The sequence below is a fragment of the Mesoplodon bidens genome (assembly GCF_964165515.1).
Source record: "Mesoplodon bidens genome assembly, chromosome: 3".
Classification (NCBI taxonomy): Eukaryota; Metazoa; Chordata; class Mammalia; order Artiodactyla; family Ziphiidae; genus Mesoplodon; species Mesoplodon bidens.
Genome location: NC_138178.1, coordinates 128,267,006 through 128,282,135, shown reverse-complemented (window position 1 = coordinate 128,282,135; position 15,130 = coordinate 128,267,006). Strand labels below are relative to the sequence as shown.

At 40.3% G+C, this 15,130-nt stretch overlaps 1 protein-coding gene and 1 pseudogene across 4 annotated transcripts in view; both read left to right on the top strand.

Moving 5' to 3' along the window:
- The window catches only part of L2HGDH (L-2-hydroxyglutarate dehydrogenase), a 56,492-nt gene that overhangs the window by 28,194 nt on the left and 13,168 nt on the right, over positions 1–15,130 (top strand). For all 3 annotated transcript variants that reach the window (XM_081229713.1, XM_081229715.1, XM_081229714.1), the window contains 2 exons: positions 5,349–5,511; positions 6,780–6,814. In XM_081229713.1, coding sequence (XP_081085839.1) covers positions 5,349–5,511; positions 6,780–6,814 — 198 coding nt within the window. The remainder of the gene's footprint in view (positions 1–5,348; positions 5,512–6,779; positions 6,815–15,130) is intronic.
- Positions 7,440–12,755, top strand: LOC308614883 (histone PARylation factor 1-like; annotated as a pseudogene). The gene is made up of 2 exons: positions 7,440–11,225; positions 11,603–12,755. The product of its transcript is annotated as a histone PARylation factor 1-like (transcript).

Sequence of the window (15,130 nt, the reverse complement as noted above, 5' to 3'; positions counted from 1 at the left end):
TGGAATATTACTCAGCCATAAAAAGAAATGAAATTGAGCTATTTTTAATGAGGTGGATGGACCTAGAGTCTGTCATACAGAGTGAAGTAAGTCAGAAAGAGAAAGACAAATACTGTATGCTGACACATATATATGGAATTTAAGAAAAAAAATGTCATGAAGAACATAGGGGTAAGACAGGAATACAGACACAGACCTACTAGAGAATGGACTTGAGGATATGGGGAGGGGGAAGGGTAAGCTGTGACAAAGTGAAAGAGCGGCATGGACATATATACACTACCAAATGTAAGGTAGATAGCTAGTGGGAAGCAGCCACATAGCACAGGGAGATCAGCTCGGTGCTTTGTGACCGCCTGGAGGGGTGGGATAGGGAGGGTGGGAGGGAGACGCAAAAGGGAGGGGATATGGGAACATATGTATATGTATAACTGATTAAATTTGTTATAAAGCAAAAAATTAAAAAAAAAAGACAATATGGTACTGGCACAAAAACAGAAATATAGATTAATGGAACAGTACAGAAAGCCCAGATACAAACCCACACATCTATGGTCAGCTAATCTATGACAAAGGAGGCAAGGATATGCAGTGCAGTAAAGACAGTCTCTTCAATAAGTGGTGCTGGGAAAACTGGACAGCTACATGTAAAAGAATGAAATTAGAACACTCCCTAACACCATATACAAAAATAAACTCAAAATGGATTAGAGACCTAAATGTAAGACCAGACACTATAAAACTCTTAGAGAAAAACATAGGAAGAACATTCTTTGACATAAATCACAGCAAGATCTTTTTTGATCCACCTCCTAGAGTAATGGAAATAAAAACAAAAATAAACAAATGGGACCTAATGAAACTTAAAAGCTCTTGCAGGGCTTCCCTGGTGGCGCAGTGGTTGGGAGTCCGCCTGCCGATGCAGGGTATGCGGGTTCGTGCCCCGGTCCGGGAAGATCCCACATGCCGCGGAGCCGCTGGGCCCGTGAGCCATAGACGCTGAGCCTGTGCGTCCGGAGCCTGTGCTCCGCAACGGGAGAGGCCACAACAGTGAGAGGCCCGTATACTGCAAAAAAAAAAAAAAAAAAAAAACCTAAAAATAGAATTACCATATGATCCAGCAATCCAACTACTGGGCATATACCCAGAAAAAACCATAATTCAAAAAGACACATGCACCCCAGTGTTCATTGTAGCACTATTTACAATAGCCAGGTCATGGAAGCAACCTAAATGCCTATCAACAGACGAATGGATAAAGAAGATGTGGTACATATATACAATGGAATATTACTCAGCCATAAAAAGGAACGAAATTGGGTCATTTGTTGAGACGTGGATGGATCTAGAGACTTATACAGAGTGAAGTAAGTCAGAAAGAGAAAAACAAATATGGTATATTAACGCATGTATGTGGAACCTAGAAAAATGGTACAAATGAACCGGTTTGCAGGGCAGAAGTTGAGACACAGATGTAGAGAACAAATGTATGGACACCAAGGGGGGAAAGTGGCGGCGGGGCTAGTGGTGTGATGAATTGGGAGATTGGGATTGACATGTATACACTAATATGTATAAAATGGATTAACTAATAAGAACCTGCTGTATAAAAAACAATAAAAAAATAAAGAGATTAGGAGTCTGTACACATGGGGGGCAGGAAGTATATGGGAAACCTCTGTACCTTCTGCTCAATTTTTCTGTGAACCTAAAACTGCTCTAAAAAATCAAGTCTACTAAAAAAAATGAAGCATTTAAACTCACATCTAAACAGTGCTTTACAAAAATTATTGAGCGCTTCCTGAATATAAAACAGCTAAACCTGTTGCTGTTTTGTAGCTTTATGTGATTTTGATGGGATTTGGTTGTGAAATTAAGATGTGAGAATCTCACTGATCTGTATCAAGTATTACCTTGCCATTTGAGAATAAAACAATTTATAACCTCCCCCAGGAAGGCATGCTAATTTTTAACATGTGTTTCTCTTTTTATGTCCTAACAAAAAGCTCTTTCACACTTTAAGGTTGGTGTAAAAATAAATAAATAAATAAAAGGACATACCTGACCCCACTGTGGATTTAGTCAAGATGTAAAAACAATATTGATTGTGGAGTTTGGAAAACAGGATTATTGGTTTTGCGACAGTACTGAAATCTGGAGTATTTGGAAGATTCCAGCTAATCAACTGGAACAATAATCGTTGTCTGTCTTGTACCCTTGTCAGCACTTTAAAGATAGAAAAAAAATAGAAACGTGGATCCATGGTTCTTTATATCATGCCTAACTGTTCAAAAAGAAGCAAAAAACAGAACAACTTCATAAATCATAAAGGTTAAGGATGAATCTGGATATTGTTCTGTGTACCTGACCATGTGATCCTCACGTGTCTTGGAATGAGGTAGATGAAGTATGTGTGTATAGATAATCAAATTATGTCTGCATATTTTTGTGTCTTATAAGTAATGAAACTGGTTAAGGTAATTCTCCAAGGTCGTACAACTTAAGGAGTCCCCTCCTCCCAGATCTAACTCAGAACTGGTATGTTTCTGTTCAGTTTAACTGACATTTTCTTCTTTACTATGTGCCAAACACTATGTTGGGCACTGCCGATATGAAAGTGAGTAAGACATAGTTGTCATCCTGAAGGAAGTTGTAGTATAGCAGAAAATACAATTTTAATACAGTGATAAGTTTTCTGATAGAACTGATACTCTGTCTTGTGCCAAGGTAAGGGAGAGCTTTTAGCTTAGTCTGAAAGTCTAGGAAAATCTTCTCAGAAGTGAACCCCCCACTTGAAAGATGAATAAATAGTGTAACTTATAAAAGAGGCATATCCTGCTTTTCTCTGAGTCCTCTGCAGTAGTGATCTGCTTTATAGAATGCCACATTATAGTTATCAATGTCTAGGTGTATTGATATTTAGGGGTGGCAATACATAGTAGAAAATATACTCTGGTTATTTCGTAAAAGCGTCTTGAGTAAATTCCTTCCTTTTGCCCCAGCTTCACCACCAGTACCAAGAACGGGTGGGGAAATTTCCATGGTATAGGGTCACATTTGTTTCTTCCTGGCCCTCCAGAAAGAAACAGTTTGTCAGGGGAACTCTGAACAGGCTTCTTGGACCAGATCTCTTTAAGAAGAAAATTAAGTGCCCCTAGGGGAAGTATCTTGGAAAATTTTAAACTGCCTCTGTAAACTTTGACTTTGAAGGATAGCTCTTGACAGTGCTTGCTGTGGGTAAATCCTGACTGCTTCCTCTCACCTTAGCTGTGGTGATCCGTCTGCCTTTTCTTTAGCACTATTGGTCAGGCACACGTTCCTCTGTTCCTCTAGCCTCCTGACTGACTTCCAACTCCCAACTTTCCCTGACCTGCTTGCCTGGTTCTTTTCCAGCCACCTGACCTGCCATAACCTCAGATTCAAGCTCTGACCTGCTAACCTGGATAGTGCATGCCCAGCCTGCTGGCTGACAGACACAGTCAGCCTGTCCCCCAGCCCTGCCCTGGGCCAGAGTGTCCGACTGCTGGGCAGCAGTGACTCACTCCACCTTCCCCCCACTACACATATAGGCGGGGCACACCAACATCTCATGAGGACGGTCACAGCCAAGGCTAGAAAGGGAAGGAAGAAGGAAAGCCTGTTAGGGAAGGTCTGAGGCAGGGGAGGAATCTAGTAAGTTTAAAGACAGCCCCCAAAAGTTCAGTCAGTCAGTAAATAGTTGAGTGCCTCTGTGCGTCAGGCATGTGCTGGGTTATAGGAGTATAAGATGAATAAGGAGGATATTTGGGATTATAAAAAACTATTGATATGAAGCACTTTTACAGCATGTTTTTATCACCCTGTTATCATACTTGTCACATAGTTTTTATGCTATGTAAGGAAGTTTTTTGTAACTAAACTCTTATTTTTTGTGGCTAAACTCTTAGTATTATCCTAAGTTAGCTTCCAAGGTTATTGTACCCCAAATACCATTTGTAGTTTGAGGTTGAATTATACTTATTTGACCTGCAAATTTAGGGATTTCAGGCAATATAAGTTCTAATGTAAAATCTTACGTGTGATTGTATTGAAACAGAAGGAATGATTTCCTGTTCTTGGCAAATGCTGTCATATTCTGGAAGCAAGACTGTCAGGAAAATGATGAAGTTTGCCAAATGTTATGTTCAGTTTGTGAAAAGAGACTGTGAGGCATTTTGTGAGCCTTCACCTTTAGTGTCATCTGGCCATTTGGAAGCGTTGGTCAGGGATGGGTGGCAAAGTCAAAAGCTTTTAAAGGCCAAGCAGGTAAATGCACTGGGGTAGGGGTGGAGCAGTGAATACAGATGAGATATTTAAAATAATATTATCAGATATCATTGTAAACCTGCAACAACAGTGCAGTCCTGGCCAAACAGGAGGATAGCAGCATTTACCTGTCGTGCTCAACTTCTTGGCGCCATTTATCCTGGGAACCAGGCTACCCTCTTAGGGGCAATTGATTGGGAGAACTGATACACTCTTATATACAATAAGGCAACAGAAAATGGTGTCATTTCCAAGGATCCACCAAAATGTAGTCAATACTTTGAGAAATGCTACTTGTTTCCTTTTCTTCAGAATTAGAAAAGCCAATGCATATTCAATACTTATTCCAAAAAATTAAATAGGTATGGTTGTAGATCATTCATTTATAGAGTTTAAACGTGTTTTGAGTGACAACACACACACATGCCCCAACATAGCAACAAAAGACCCAGGCTATTATTTTCTCATATTACCCGAAGAGAAAGTTTGAATTAACCACATAAAATCTCCATTCAGTAGTTGTAGTCTTGAAGATAGATTCTGCAGCAAATCAAATCAACACTCGGCAAACACTGTGAACAACTCTGAGCTCTCACTGAGTGTGCATGACATATAATATACTACTGGGAAAAATCTCTACAGTTTGTTTAAAATATAATTGGTGATACACTATTTGATTCAGAATCAGATATGAATCAGAATCAGATATGGTAAGGTATAAATAAAACAGAAAAACTCATTGTAGCAGCTGGAAGAGCCTGGAAAAATTAACTCCTCTAAGGAGGAGAATTATTTCCTGACTATAGAGGTTTTCTTATTTAGCTAGTATTATATCTTTTATCTGTTAGACAAATTATATATGAACTCAATTTCAAATTTAGGCATTGAATTGAGCACTTTTATTTTTCTTTAAGACTATCAGATGTTTGCCAGGAAAGGCTAATTGTGTGTTATCCATCAATATAAACAATAAAAAAATTCAGCCAAAAATCAAACTTATTGCACAACCTATGCTCAGTGGTTTTTAATTGTATTGTCTTGATTTTTTCACATTTCTGTCCCAGGGTCTAATGGCTATTGATTGTCCTTATACTGGCATTGTGGACTATCAGCAGGTGGCTTTGTCATTTGCCCAGGATTTCCAAGAAGCAGGTGGTTCTGTTTTGACCAATTTTGAAGTAGAAGATATTGAAATGGCTAAAGAAAGTCCTTCAAGAAGTAAAGATGGTAAGCAATCCTTGTCTTTTCTTTTGAATACTGAATTGACTTCTAAACAAACTTGGGACTGTTTTTGGCTAGGGTAGCACTGGCAAGAGGGCCACCAGAAGGTACGCTACAGTAGGGCCCAGAGCTGGAGGCAGGTACAGAAGGGGTGAGGGTGAGACCGGATATGGGAGAACTGGGACTTCTAGTGAGTCTTGTGCTGATAGAACTAGGCACTGTTGGGACACTTCTGACTAGTGCTAAATCCCGAACTGCCAAGGCTGTTTATAGAAAATTAGCCCGCAAACACTTCCCTATCCAGTAGGTTAGTCAGAATCCCCTGGGAATGCTTGTTAAAAATGCAGATTTTTAGCATCACCGAGTCTTACTGAATCAGACTATCTGGGGATAGGACATGACTCAGCCATTCTGAACTCCCCCTCTACCCCCCCAGTTCCTCCATTGTAACCTGTACTTAGAGCTTGTTTTGTTTTGCTTTGGGGACTTTTTTTTTTTTTTTTAAACCGTATGAATTAGTTTTTAAGCCTTAAATTCATTGTTGGGAAATTTGAAGGAGAAAAAAAGTAGTGTCCAGTTCATTCTTCCTTGACAGGTTTTTAAGGAGATCTGGGCTGAGTCATTCTCCCAGTGTCCTTTTAAATTCTAAGATGATGAGCAAAATTGTTAAATAATTGAGATTGTTAGACAGGTAGCATGATCAATCAAATCTATGATATAAGTAAGTAGATCATATTTTTTACCTGCTGTACATATGCTTTATAGGTCTTTGAGATCACATGTATCTGATTGGGAACTAATTTTATAAATAGTTTATCATTGGAAATTTTGTGTTGTGATAACTCTTGCTTCTCTATACAACTTACAATCCGCAAGGATTCAGATAACCAAGACTTGAACAACAAGTGTCATAGCATTAGTTTTGTGGGAAAATGCATACTGATTTATGATGATCCATTTTATAGCCTGTTTTCTAGGATTGCAGTTCACAGAAAAGCTGGGACTGCCTATTTTGGAGCTGGGGTGGGGAATGGTTTATAAGTATAGATTAATTGAATTAAAATAAAATATGCTAAAAACATGCCAGAGTTTTGTATATTGTCAAATATGAACTAGTTTAATCTTGTTACTTGCTAAAAAACTTCAGAATGAAAAGTAGGGGGCAATAATGGTTATGACGGAGGCAATCCTTTAAATTTATTACTAGAATAATGTTTCATTTAATGTAGGCTTTCTTCTGCTAAAAATAAATCTTTCACTAATGTTTTTTTCAGGGATGAAATACCCAATTGTTATAAGGAATACAAAGGTAAAGATTCTTAAGCAAAACTACTTTCATCTACTTTATCTACTGTCATCTCCTTTCTTAAAAAGTAGAATTAACCACGGTGCTGTATTTTATGCCATTGAATGACATTGGTCTAATGTAAAAGTTATTCTGAGAGAAATCCTTTGAGAGCAGTGTAACAGCTTTCATTCTAAGAAGGGTTTCAACTTGGAAATGTCTTCATGAAGTGATTGTGCCAGCAAAGGATAGGATTATAAGCACTTAGAGTAATAAAAACTGATAGTTTTATTGCTCTGCCTACTTATCTACATTAACTTATTAACTGTCTGCTAATGAGAAGACTTTGGGGGCAGGGAGCAGGTTGTGCAGAGAGAGATGGACTGCTTTTCTTCATCTTCTCATAGTCTAAAGCAAGAATTATTGAATGGCATAGAAGCATTTCGTTAGCTGTATGTTCATTGAATGATCAGAGTTCAGTCAGGAAAGTAGAGTCATCAATGAGTATATTATAGGAATTAGGCCTTTTAAAAAATATTTATTTATTTATTTTGGCTGTGCCAGGTCTTAGTTGCGGCACGCGGGATCTTCACTGTGGCATACGGACTCTTAGTTGTGGCATGCATGCGGGATCTAGTTCCCTGACCAGGGATCGAACCTGGGCCCTCTGAATCAGGAGCGTGGAGTCTTACCCACTGGACCACCAGGGAAGTCCCCTTACACAATTTTTAAAGGATCTGGGGAAGTGCAGGTTCAGAAGGGGAGTTGGTAGATCAGAGGCATCTCCAGCCAGTCTGAGAAGCCACGTGTGTCTAGCTGCTGAAGTGGGAATGCAAGCAGGAAGCTCATGAGGAGATATGGGGAGCTCTTGCCTCTGTCTGTACCCAAGCAGTGGGCTGCAGCAGTGCTTGATCAGTAGGATCGGTAGTTGGGAAGCTGAATGTGGAGCTGTTATTTACTTTGCAGTGGGTGTTTGTCACTTCATTGGACTAGAATGACCTTCAGAGAATAGTGGCTGCTGCTGTACTTCTGCCTGCCAAACCATATGCAATTCCTGTTTGGTCAGCTTTAAGCTGGAACCGTATAGGGAAGCATTGTCGTTCCCAGCTTAACCAGATCGACACAGTATAACCCCCTTCAGTCCATCCCTTTTCAACTTGGCATCCATTCACACCCCTTATAACCATATTTAACTTCCAAATAAAGAGAGTAGAAAAATTATGCTTGCATCCACAAGGTGCAACTATCTTCCATACACCTGAAGACACGCTTACTCTCCAAAAAAGATACGAAGTCTACTTTATTGATCATGAATGTTCATTTCTTTTCTAGCTGAGTCACTCTCCCCCTTTGAGATCCTGCAACTTAAATACTGAGATAAAAGGTTAACCACAATTTAAGCATCTTATATTAAATCAGTAGTTCTCAACTGGAGGCAGTTTCTCCTCCTAGGAGACATTTGGCAATGTCTGGAGACATTTTTATCGTCACATCTAGTAGAAGGGGGGCAATGCTACTGGCATTTAGTGGGTAGAGGCCAGGGATTCTGCTAAACATCCTACAATGTGAGAGACAGGCCCCCAGAACAAAGAGGTATCTGGCCCCAAATGTTGATAGTACTGAAGTTGAGGTGTTAGACAATGGGGAAGTGACAGAAATGCGTGTGTTAGTCGTCTAGGGCGCCTTAACAGAACACCACGGACGGGGTGGCTTTAACAACAGAAATTTATTTTTTCACAGCTCTGGAGGCTAGAAATCTAGGGTCAAGATGCCTTCAGGGTTGGCTTCTGGTGAGATCTCTCTTCTCAGCTTGTGGATGACTGTCTTCACACTGTGTCCTTACATGGCCTTTTCTCTGTGCGTGCACATGTGCAGAGAAAGAGCAGGAGAGAGCAGCCTCTGGTATCTCTTTGTCTTATAAGAACACCATTCCTATTAGATTAGGGCTCCACTTTTGTGACCTTATTTAACCTTAATTACCTCCCTAAAGGTCCTGTCTCCAAATACAGTCTCGTTGGGCGTTAGGATTTCAACGTATGAATTTGGGGAAGACACAGTTCAGTCCATAATAATGAGGATAAAGAAATAATTGGGTAATTTATAGACAAATATATTTATTTCAAAATAAGGAAGAAATACCCATAGCTACTACACTCCTCATTTCTGTCACCAGTCATGTGGTCATAGCTGATATTTATAATTTCCTTCCTCCACTACTCATTCCATAGTCCCTTTGCCCTTGGCAAGCATCTCAGCTGGTCATGGTTCCTAGTTTGGTGGGGTAACTCAAACTTTCATTCCTGAAGTGTCTGTGCCATTAGCAGCCCTGCCTGTTTTGGGTTGGTACTCTCCATTAACTTTTATAATAATACATGGGAAAATTAAAGCATGTCCCAGGAGAGCTACATTCCAGATGTACTCCTCTTTATCATCCCTGAGCCCTCTATGTGGTAGCAACTCAGTTTCTCCTTGAGACTCAGAATCAATTACCCCACTCAGTACAGTAATCCCCTCTGCCTATTGATTCACTGGCAGGGGGAACCCAAAGTGGCCAAGTATGGCAGTATCAATTTCTAACTTAATGCAACCATTGCTTATTCTCTAATGGAAATGTTTTTCCCTTGGGAACTAAGACCTCTAGACCATCAGAGCCAAAAGTTGTAGGGATAGGAAGCAAAAAGTTTTACTGTAATAGTAAGGAGCTACTCCCATTTTCTACCTCTTGATTTCCAGACCTGTGAATCCTGGCTATGGGAGAAGGAACACCATATATTAGTCACTGGTTTAGAGCATGTAGAGAATCCTGGAAGACATTGCCCCAGGCCTGTAGGTGTTGCCAGCCAACTAGTGCTGTTATTGAATCTTCAAAAGCCCATTCTACTTTTTGTCACCCAGCAGGTTCAGGATTGTGGGGAAAATGATAAAATCAGTGCATTACACAAGCATGAGCCTACTGTTATACTTCATTTCCTGTAAAATAAGCGCACTGATCAGAAGTAATTCTTCTAAGTAAAATACCATAACAATGAATAAGGCATCCTGTAAGTTCACAGATGGTGGTTTCCATAGAAGCATTGTGGGCAGGGAAGACAAATTTATATCCAGAGCAAGTGTCTATTCCAGTGAGCACTGAGTGCTGCCTTTGGTTTTTGATTGAAGTGGTCCAGGGACCATATCAGTGGCTCTGTTGATTCCACTGTTGGCAGATTGAACATTCAGCAGTGGCTGTAAACAGATCAGCTTTGGTGAGTAAGTCCATGTTGCTGAACCCTTGCATTACCTCCTTGCTGCCATAACTATTTAGTTCATGAAACCATTGGGTGAGGACAGGGCTATCTGGGGAAAGAGGCTAGCTAACGTCTACAGAGCAGGTCATCTTGTCTACTGATTAGTAAAATCTTCCTCTTCCATGATCACTCTTTAGTGAACATTCATATAGTACTCAAATATCTTTTTTATCTGAGCGTGTTTGGAGAGGTCCATTCACATACCTGTTCTCAAGAGCTCCCTTTTCTGACCGTCCAGCAAACCATTAGTCATTGCATATGAAGCAGTGTAAATCCATACTTCTAGCCGTCTCTCCTTCTAGGTAAGATAAATAACCAAGTATGACATTCAGTGTTCTCCCCCCTGGGAAGATTTCCCTTCACTACAGTCCTTCAGGGCCACTCCCAAGTGGGGCTCTGGTGCTGTAGCTGTTCATTTTCAAGTGACGCCAGAATGTTGTGCAGAACCATTTGTAAACCAGGCCTGTATTTTTTTCTTCCTTGGTCAGCTGATCACAGAGAACTTTCCATGGGGCCATGGGGGCAGGCTGAGAGGGAGGAGATGATTTAGCAGTAGAGGTCATGGGAATTTGAGCCACTTGCCTGCACAACTTATGTGTGCCTACAGGACCTATACAACCCTTATCTTGTACATTCCACTTCCTCTTGATGACAGAGTGCTGTGTACACACCCAATTTTGCAGCTTGGTGAGTCAGACGATACCTAGTTCATAATGGGTAGTTCACATGGTAACTTGGTGACCTGTGGTCGAGTGTTGAGTCAAAGGCAGAAGCACTTTCTCAAAAGGAGGCTAATTACCTGCAGAGGATGGTATAACTTTCCTCCAAAATCCTACAGTTCTGTACTGTGATTCCACCTCTAGGGGCCTACCACGGTCTCTGTAAAACATCACTATCGGCCACACACTTCAGTTACCATCAGAGCTGCTGGATCATGTGGCCCAAGTGGCAGAGCAACCAGGGTCTCCATTCAAAAAAGGATTAAAAAGCAGAATGGTTGGCAGCGGTGGGAAGTGCTGGCCTGGTGTGGAGGAGCAACAGTGTGAAAAAACAGTTGAAGTGAAGGAGGAGTAAATCCTGTAAAGCTGATGTCTCCAGTGACTTTAGAAAAGAAGTAGAAAATCATCATAAGCTTCCTCTGCCTGAAGATTTCTTTTTTTAATATATAAATTTATTTATTTTATTTATTATTTTTGGCTGTGTTGGGTCTTTGTTGCTGCGCGCGGGCTCTCTCTAGTTGAGGTGAGCGGGGGCTACTCTTCATTGTGGTGTGTGGGCTGCTCATTGCGGTGGCTTCTCTTGTCATGGAGCACGGGCTCTAGGTGTGTGGGCTTCAGTAGTTGTGGCACGTGGGTTCAGTAGTTGTGGCTCGCGGGCTCTAGAGTGCTGGCTTAGTAGTTGTGGCGCATGGGCTTAGTTGCTCCGTGGCACGTGGGATCTTCCCAGACCAGGGATCGAACCCGTGTCCCCTGCAATGGCAGGTGGATTCTTAACCACGGCGCCACCAGGGAAGCCCTGCCTGAAGATTTCTATCACTTCCGGAATTTCTGTGAAGAACTTGATCCTGAGAAGTCAGCTGATGCACTTTTCTGCAAGCCTTGGCCTTTGATTAGTGGGTCTTTACGAAGTATAAAATGAACAAAAAAATCAGCAAGCCCAATATTAACCTTCACTGGAGATTTTACTATGACCCTCCTGAGTTCCAGACTGTTATTACTGGAGATAATAAAATTCAGTTCCACATGGGGTATTTCAGGGAGTCTCCTGATGAACCTCCTGTATATGTTGGTACAGATGGAGCAAAGAAAAATTGTGTAATTGATCAAAATGGAGGTAATGTGTTTGCCGCAGTCAAATTTGTTTTGATGAAAAACTTAAGTAACATAAAAAGAAAACTAGTCTCTTGAAAAACATAGATGAAAACTGCACAGAAGCAGCCAGAGCACTGGGTTACTCATTGGAACAGAGAACCATGAAGATGAAACATAGAGATAAGAAAGTCAAGACAAAGATTTTTCATGTTGCAGGCTTAGTTGTCCCAGTAGATGAAAATGATGCTGAGTACGGAGATCTCCCTGAAACAGATGCCAACTTCAAGGGAATTTGCAAGACAATTGTTGAAGCACAAAGTGATGAGAGACTAAAAGCTTTTGCTCTCATTCAGCGATGACTTTTGTGCAGTTTGCTAGTGATAAATGTGATTATGGGATGGGGCTTAAGTGGGAATGGACTTCCTTGTTATGGTTCAGACTACTGTCATAAAGTTACCTGCCAGCTTTTACCTCTTACCTATACTCTGTTGAAGAGAAGTCTCTTTGCAGAAATTATTGAAGATAATCTGGTAAACGGGAGTAAAGAAAACACAGACCAACTTGCAGCATGAATGAGAATTGGCTTTCTTTGGTGTATAATACTTTAAAGCATTAATATTAAACCTGTGATTTTTTTGTTTTTAAGGAGTACATAAAATAAACTGGTGGAAACGTTTACTAAAAACTTTTATAAAGCTAAAAAATAAAAAAGATTAAAAGTCTGCTTCTGCCCCGCCCTCATCTAAGGAACATTTTCACTAGAGTACGGCATCATGTGATGCAGGATATGCAGGGGCCCATGGGATACCAGTGGATATGTATTTCACCCACATTTGCTGTAGTTGTTGCTTTTATTTTGACATTTTCTTTTAGCATAGTTAAATATAATTTAAAATTTAAAATATAATTTTAATGTATATTTTAAATTATAAAATATAATTTAAAAATTTGAGGGACTTCCCTGGTGGCACAGTGGATAAGAATCCGCCTGCCAATGCAGGGGACATGGGTTTGATCCCTGGTCCAGGAAGATCCCACACGCCACGGAGCAACTAAGCCCGTGCGCCACAACTACTAAGCCTGACCTCTAGGGCCCGCGAGCCACAACTACTGAGCCCGTGAGCCACAACTACTGAGCCCGTGAGCCACAACTACTGAAGCCTGCGCACCTAGAGCCTGTGCTCCACAACAAGAGAAGCCGCCGCAATGAGAAGCCCATGCACCGCAACGAAGAGTAGTACCCGCTCGCTGCAACTAGAGAAAGCCTGCATGCAGCAACGAAGACCCAACGCAGCCAAAAATCAGGTAAAATTAAATCTTTAAAAAAATAGAAAATAAAATTAAAAAATAAATAAACGGAATTGTTTTAAAAAATAAATGAAAAAATAAAAGTTTGAGTCAACTTATCAAGTTGAACATCTATGCTTTTATGACAGGTTAAAAGAAAATTAATTTTTAAAATAAACTTTTGGGGAGAGGATTTGCAAACTAAAGATTTATAGATTGCATGTGGGGAAAAAGTCTTTCACTTATGCAATAGCAACAGTAATGCATAGTTTATTTTTTTAAAGAAATTTATGTTTGAACAAATAATTCAATGTAAATTCAAAATTTCAATTTTGGGTGTGAAATTAATGTGTTATTGAATTTAATAATTGTTTCGTGTATAGCATAAACTGATTTCAGAGACGTATGACAGTTTTTAATCATTTTTTTCTTCAGAATTGTTCCTTGAGCTCTTTTTTTGTTTGTTTTTTGGGTTTTTTTGGCTGTGTTGGGTCTTCATTTCTGTGCGAGGGCTTTCTCTAGTTGTGGCAAGCGAGGGCCACTCTTCATTGCGGTACGCGGGCCTCTCACTATCACGGCCTCTCTCGTTGCAGAGCACAGGCTCCAGACGCGCAGGCTCAGTAGTTGTGGTTCACGGGCCTAGTTGCTCCACGGCATGTGGGATCCTCCCAGACCAGGGCTCGAACCCATATCCCCTTCACTAGCAGGCATTCTCCCAACCACTGCGCCACCAGGGAAGCCCGTTGCTTGAGCTTTTAAGAGAGAACTTCTAGGTTATTGCATTCTGGTACCACTCTATAAATTCTCTTATCTTTACATTTATAAAGCTCCTCTTCACTTTACATTTATAAAGCTCCTCTTCAACAAAGAGTTGCTGACCTTTAAAGTAGTAACTAGAAGATTTATATCACATAAAGAATTTTTTTGTACTTCTGGTATATAACTCTAGATGAACAGGAAAGATACCAACCTACTTCTGTTTTTGTTGACATGGTCCTTTGACTTCAAGCATCTTAAAACTTTCATGGTTTAGTCTAGCTAATTTGAATTCACTACAAAGAAGTTTCATCTGATTTTTATCATCAGTGTGACTTGTATAACTCTTGAAAAGATGCTTATCTTGGTAGCTAAGCAAAAATAGGATGCACACAGAGATAAAATAAGGCTGAATCAGTAAGGGCTACAAAGAAAGAAAGAACATTGAGGCAGGTGAGAACTCCAAGGCTTCAGAAATAGGTCCTCGGGGAAGGAGATCTAGGAACAAGAAATTACCTGAAGGAAGAAGGTGTTAGTTGTCTCCTCTGTAAGAAATAAAGCGATAGAAATTAGAGTGTGGTGGTGAATTAGGGTTAAATGAAATCATTTAGGAAATAGAGTTGCAAATTGGCTAACCCTGGCAGAGTAAACCTAAAAATATGCAGATGATAATCACAAAATAAAATTCATGAGAAAACACAGCCTAAGATTAGCAGTCTCCTAGTCATTAAAGCAAACCTTGACTGTAGTGTGCGTTCTCAGTAAATGTGGGTTGAATGAATGAGTTTTTGAAAGTAGCCTCAGTTTGCAAAGTAGATACTGATCAGGAAGCAGAAATTGGTTGGTGGGTAGGTTACAGTGGGAATTGTGCAAGGTTATTGAGTAACAAGATCAATTACTCCTACCTAAGACAGGAGAAGCTATCTGAAATACAAAGGAAGCCAAATTGGTTGGGGCCACCTAAATGAAGTTTACTACTTCATGCAACAAGTAGTTAAGTTCCGTGCTAGGTGTTAGTAAAATACGGGTGTATGTGTGTGTGGCTTGTTAGGTATCCTCACTAGGTCAACCACTATATCTCTAGATTAAAGTACAAAATTTAAGGTACATCCTCTTGTGTGCCACTGCCCTAAGTTCCTACCTGCCACCTAAATGCTGAAGAATTTATTTTGCTGATACTTGTTTTAATTTCCTCTTTT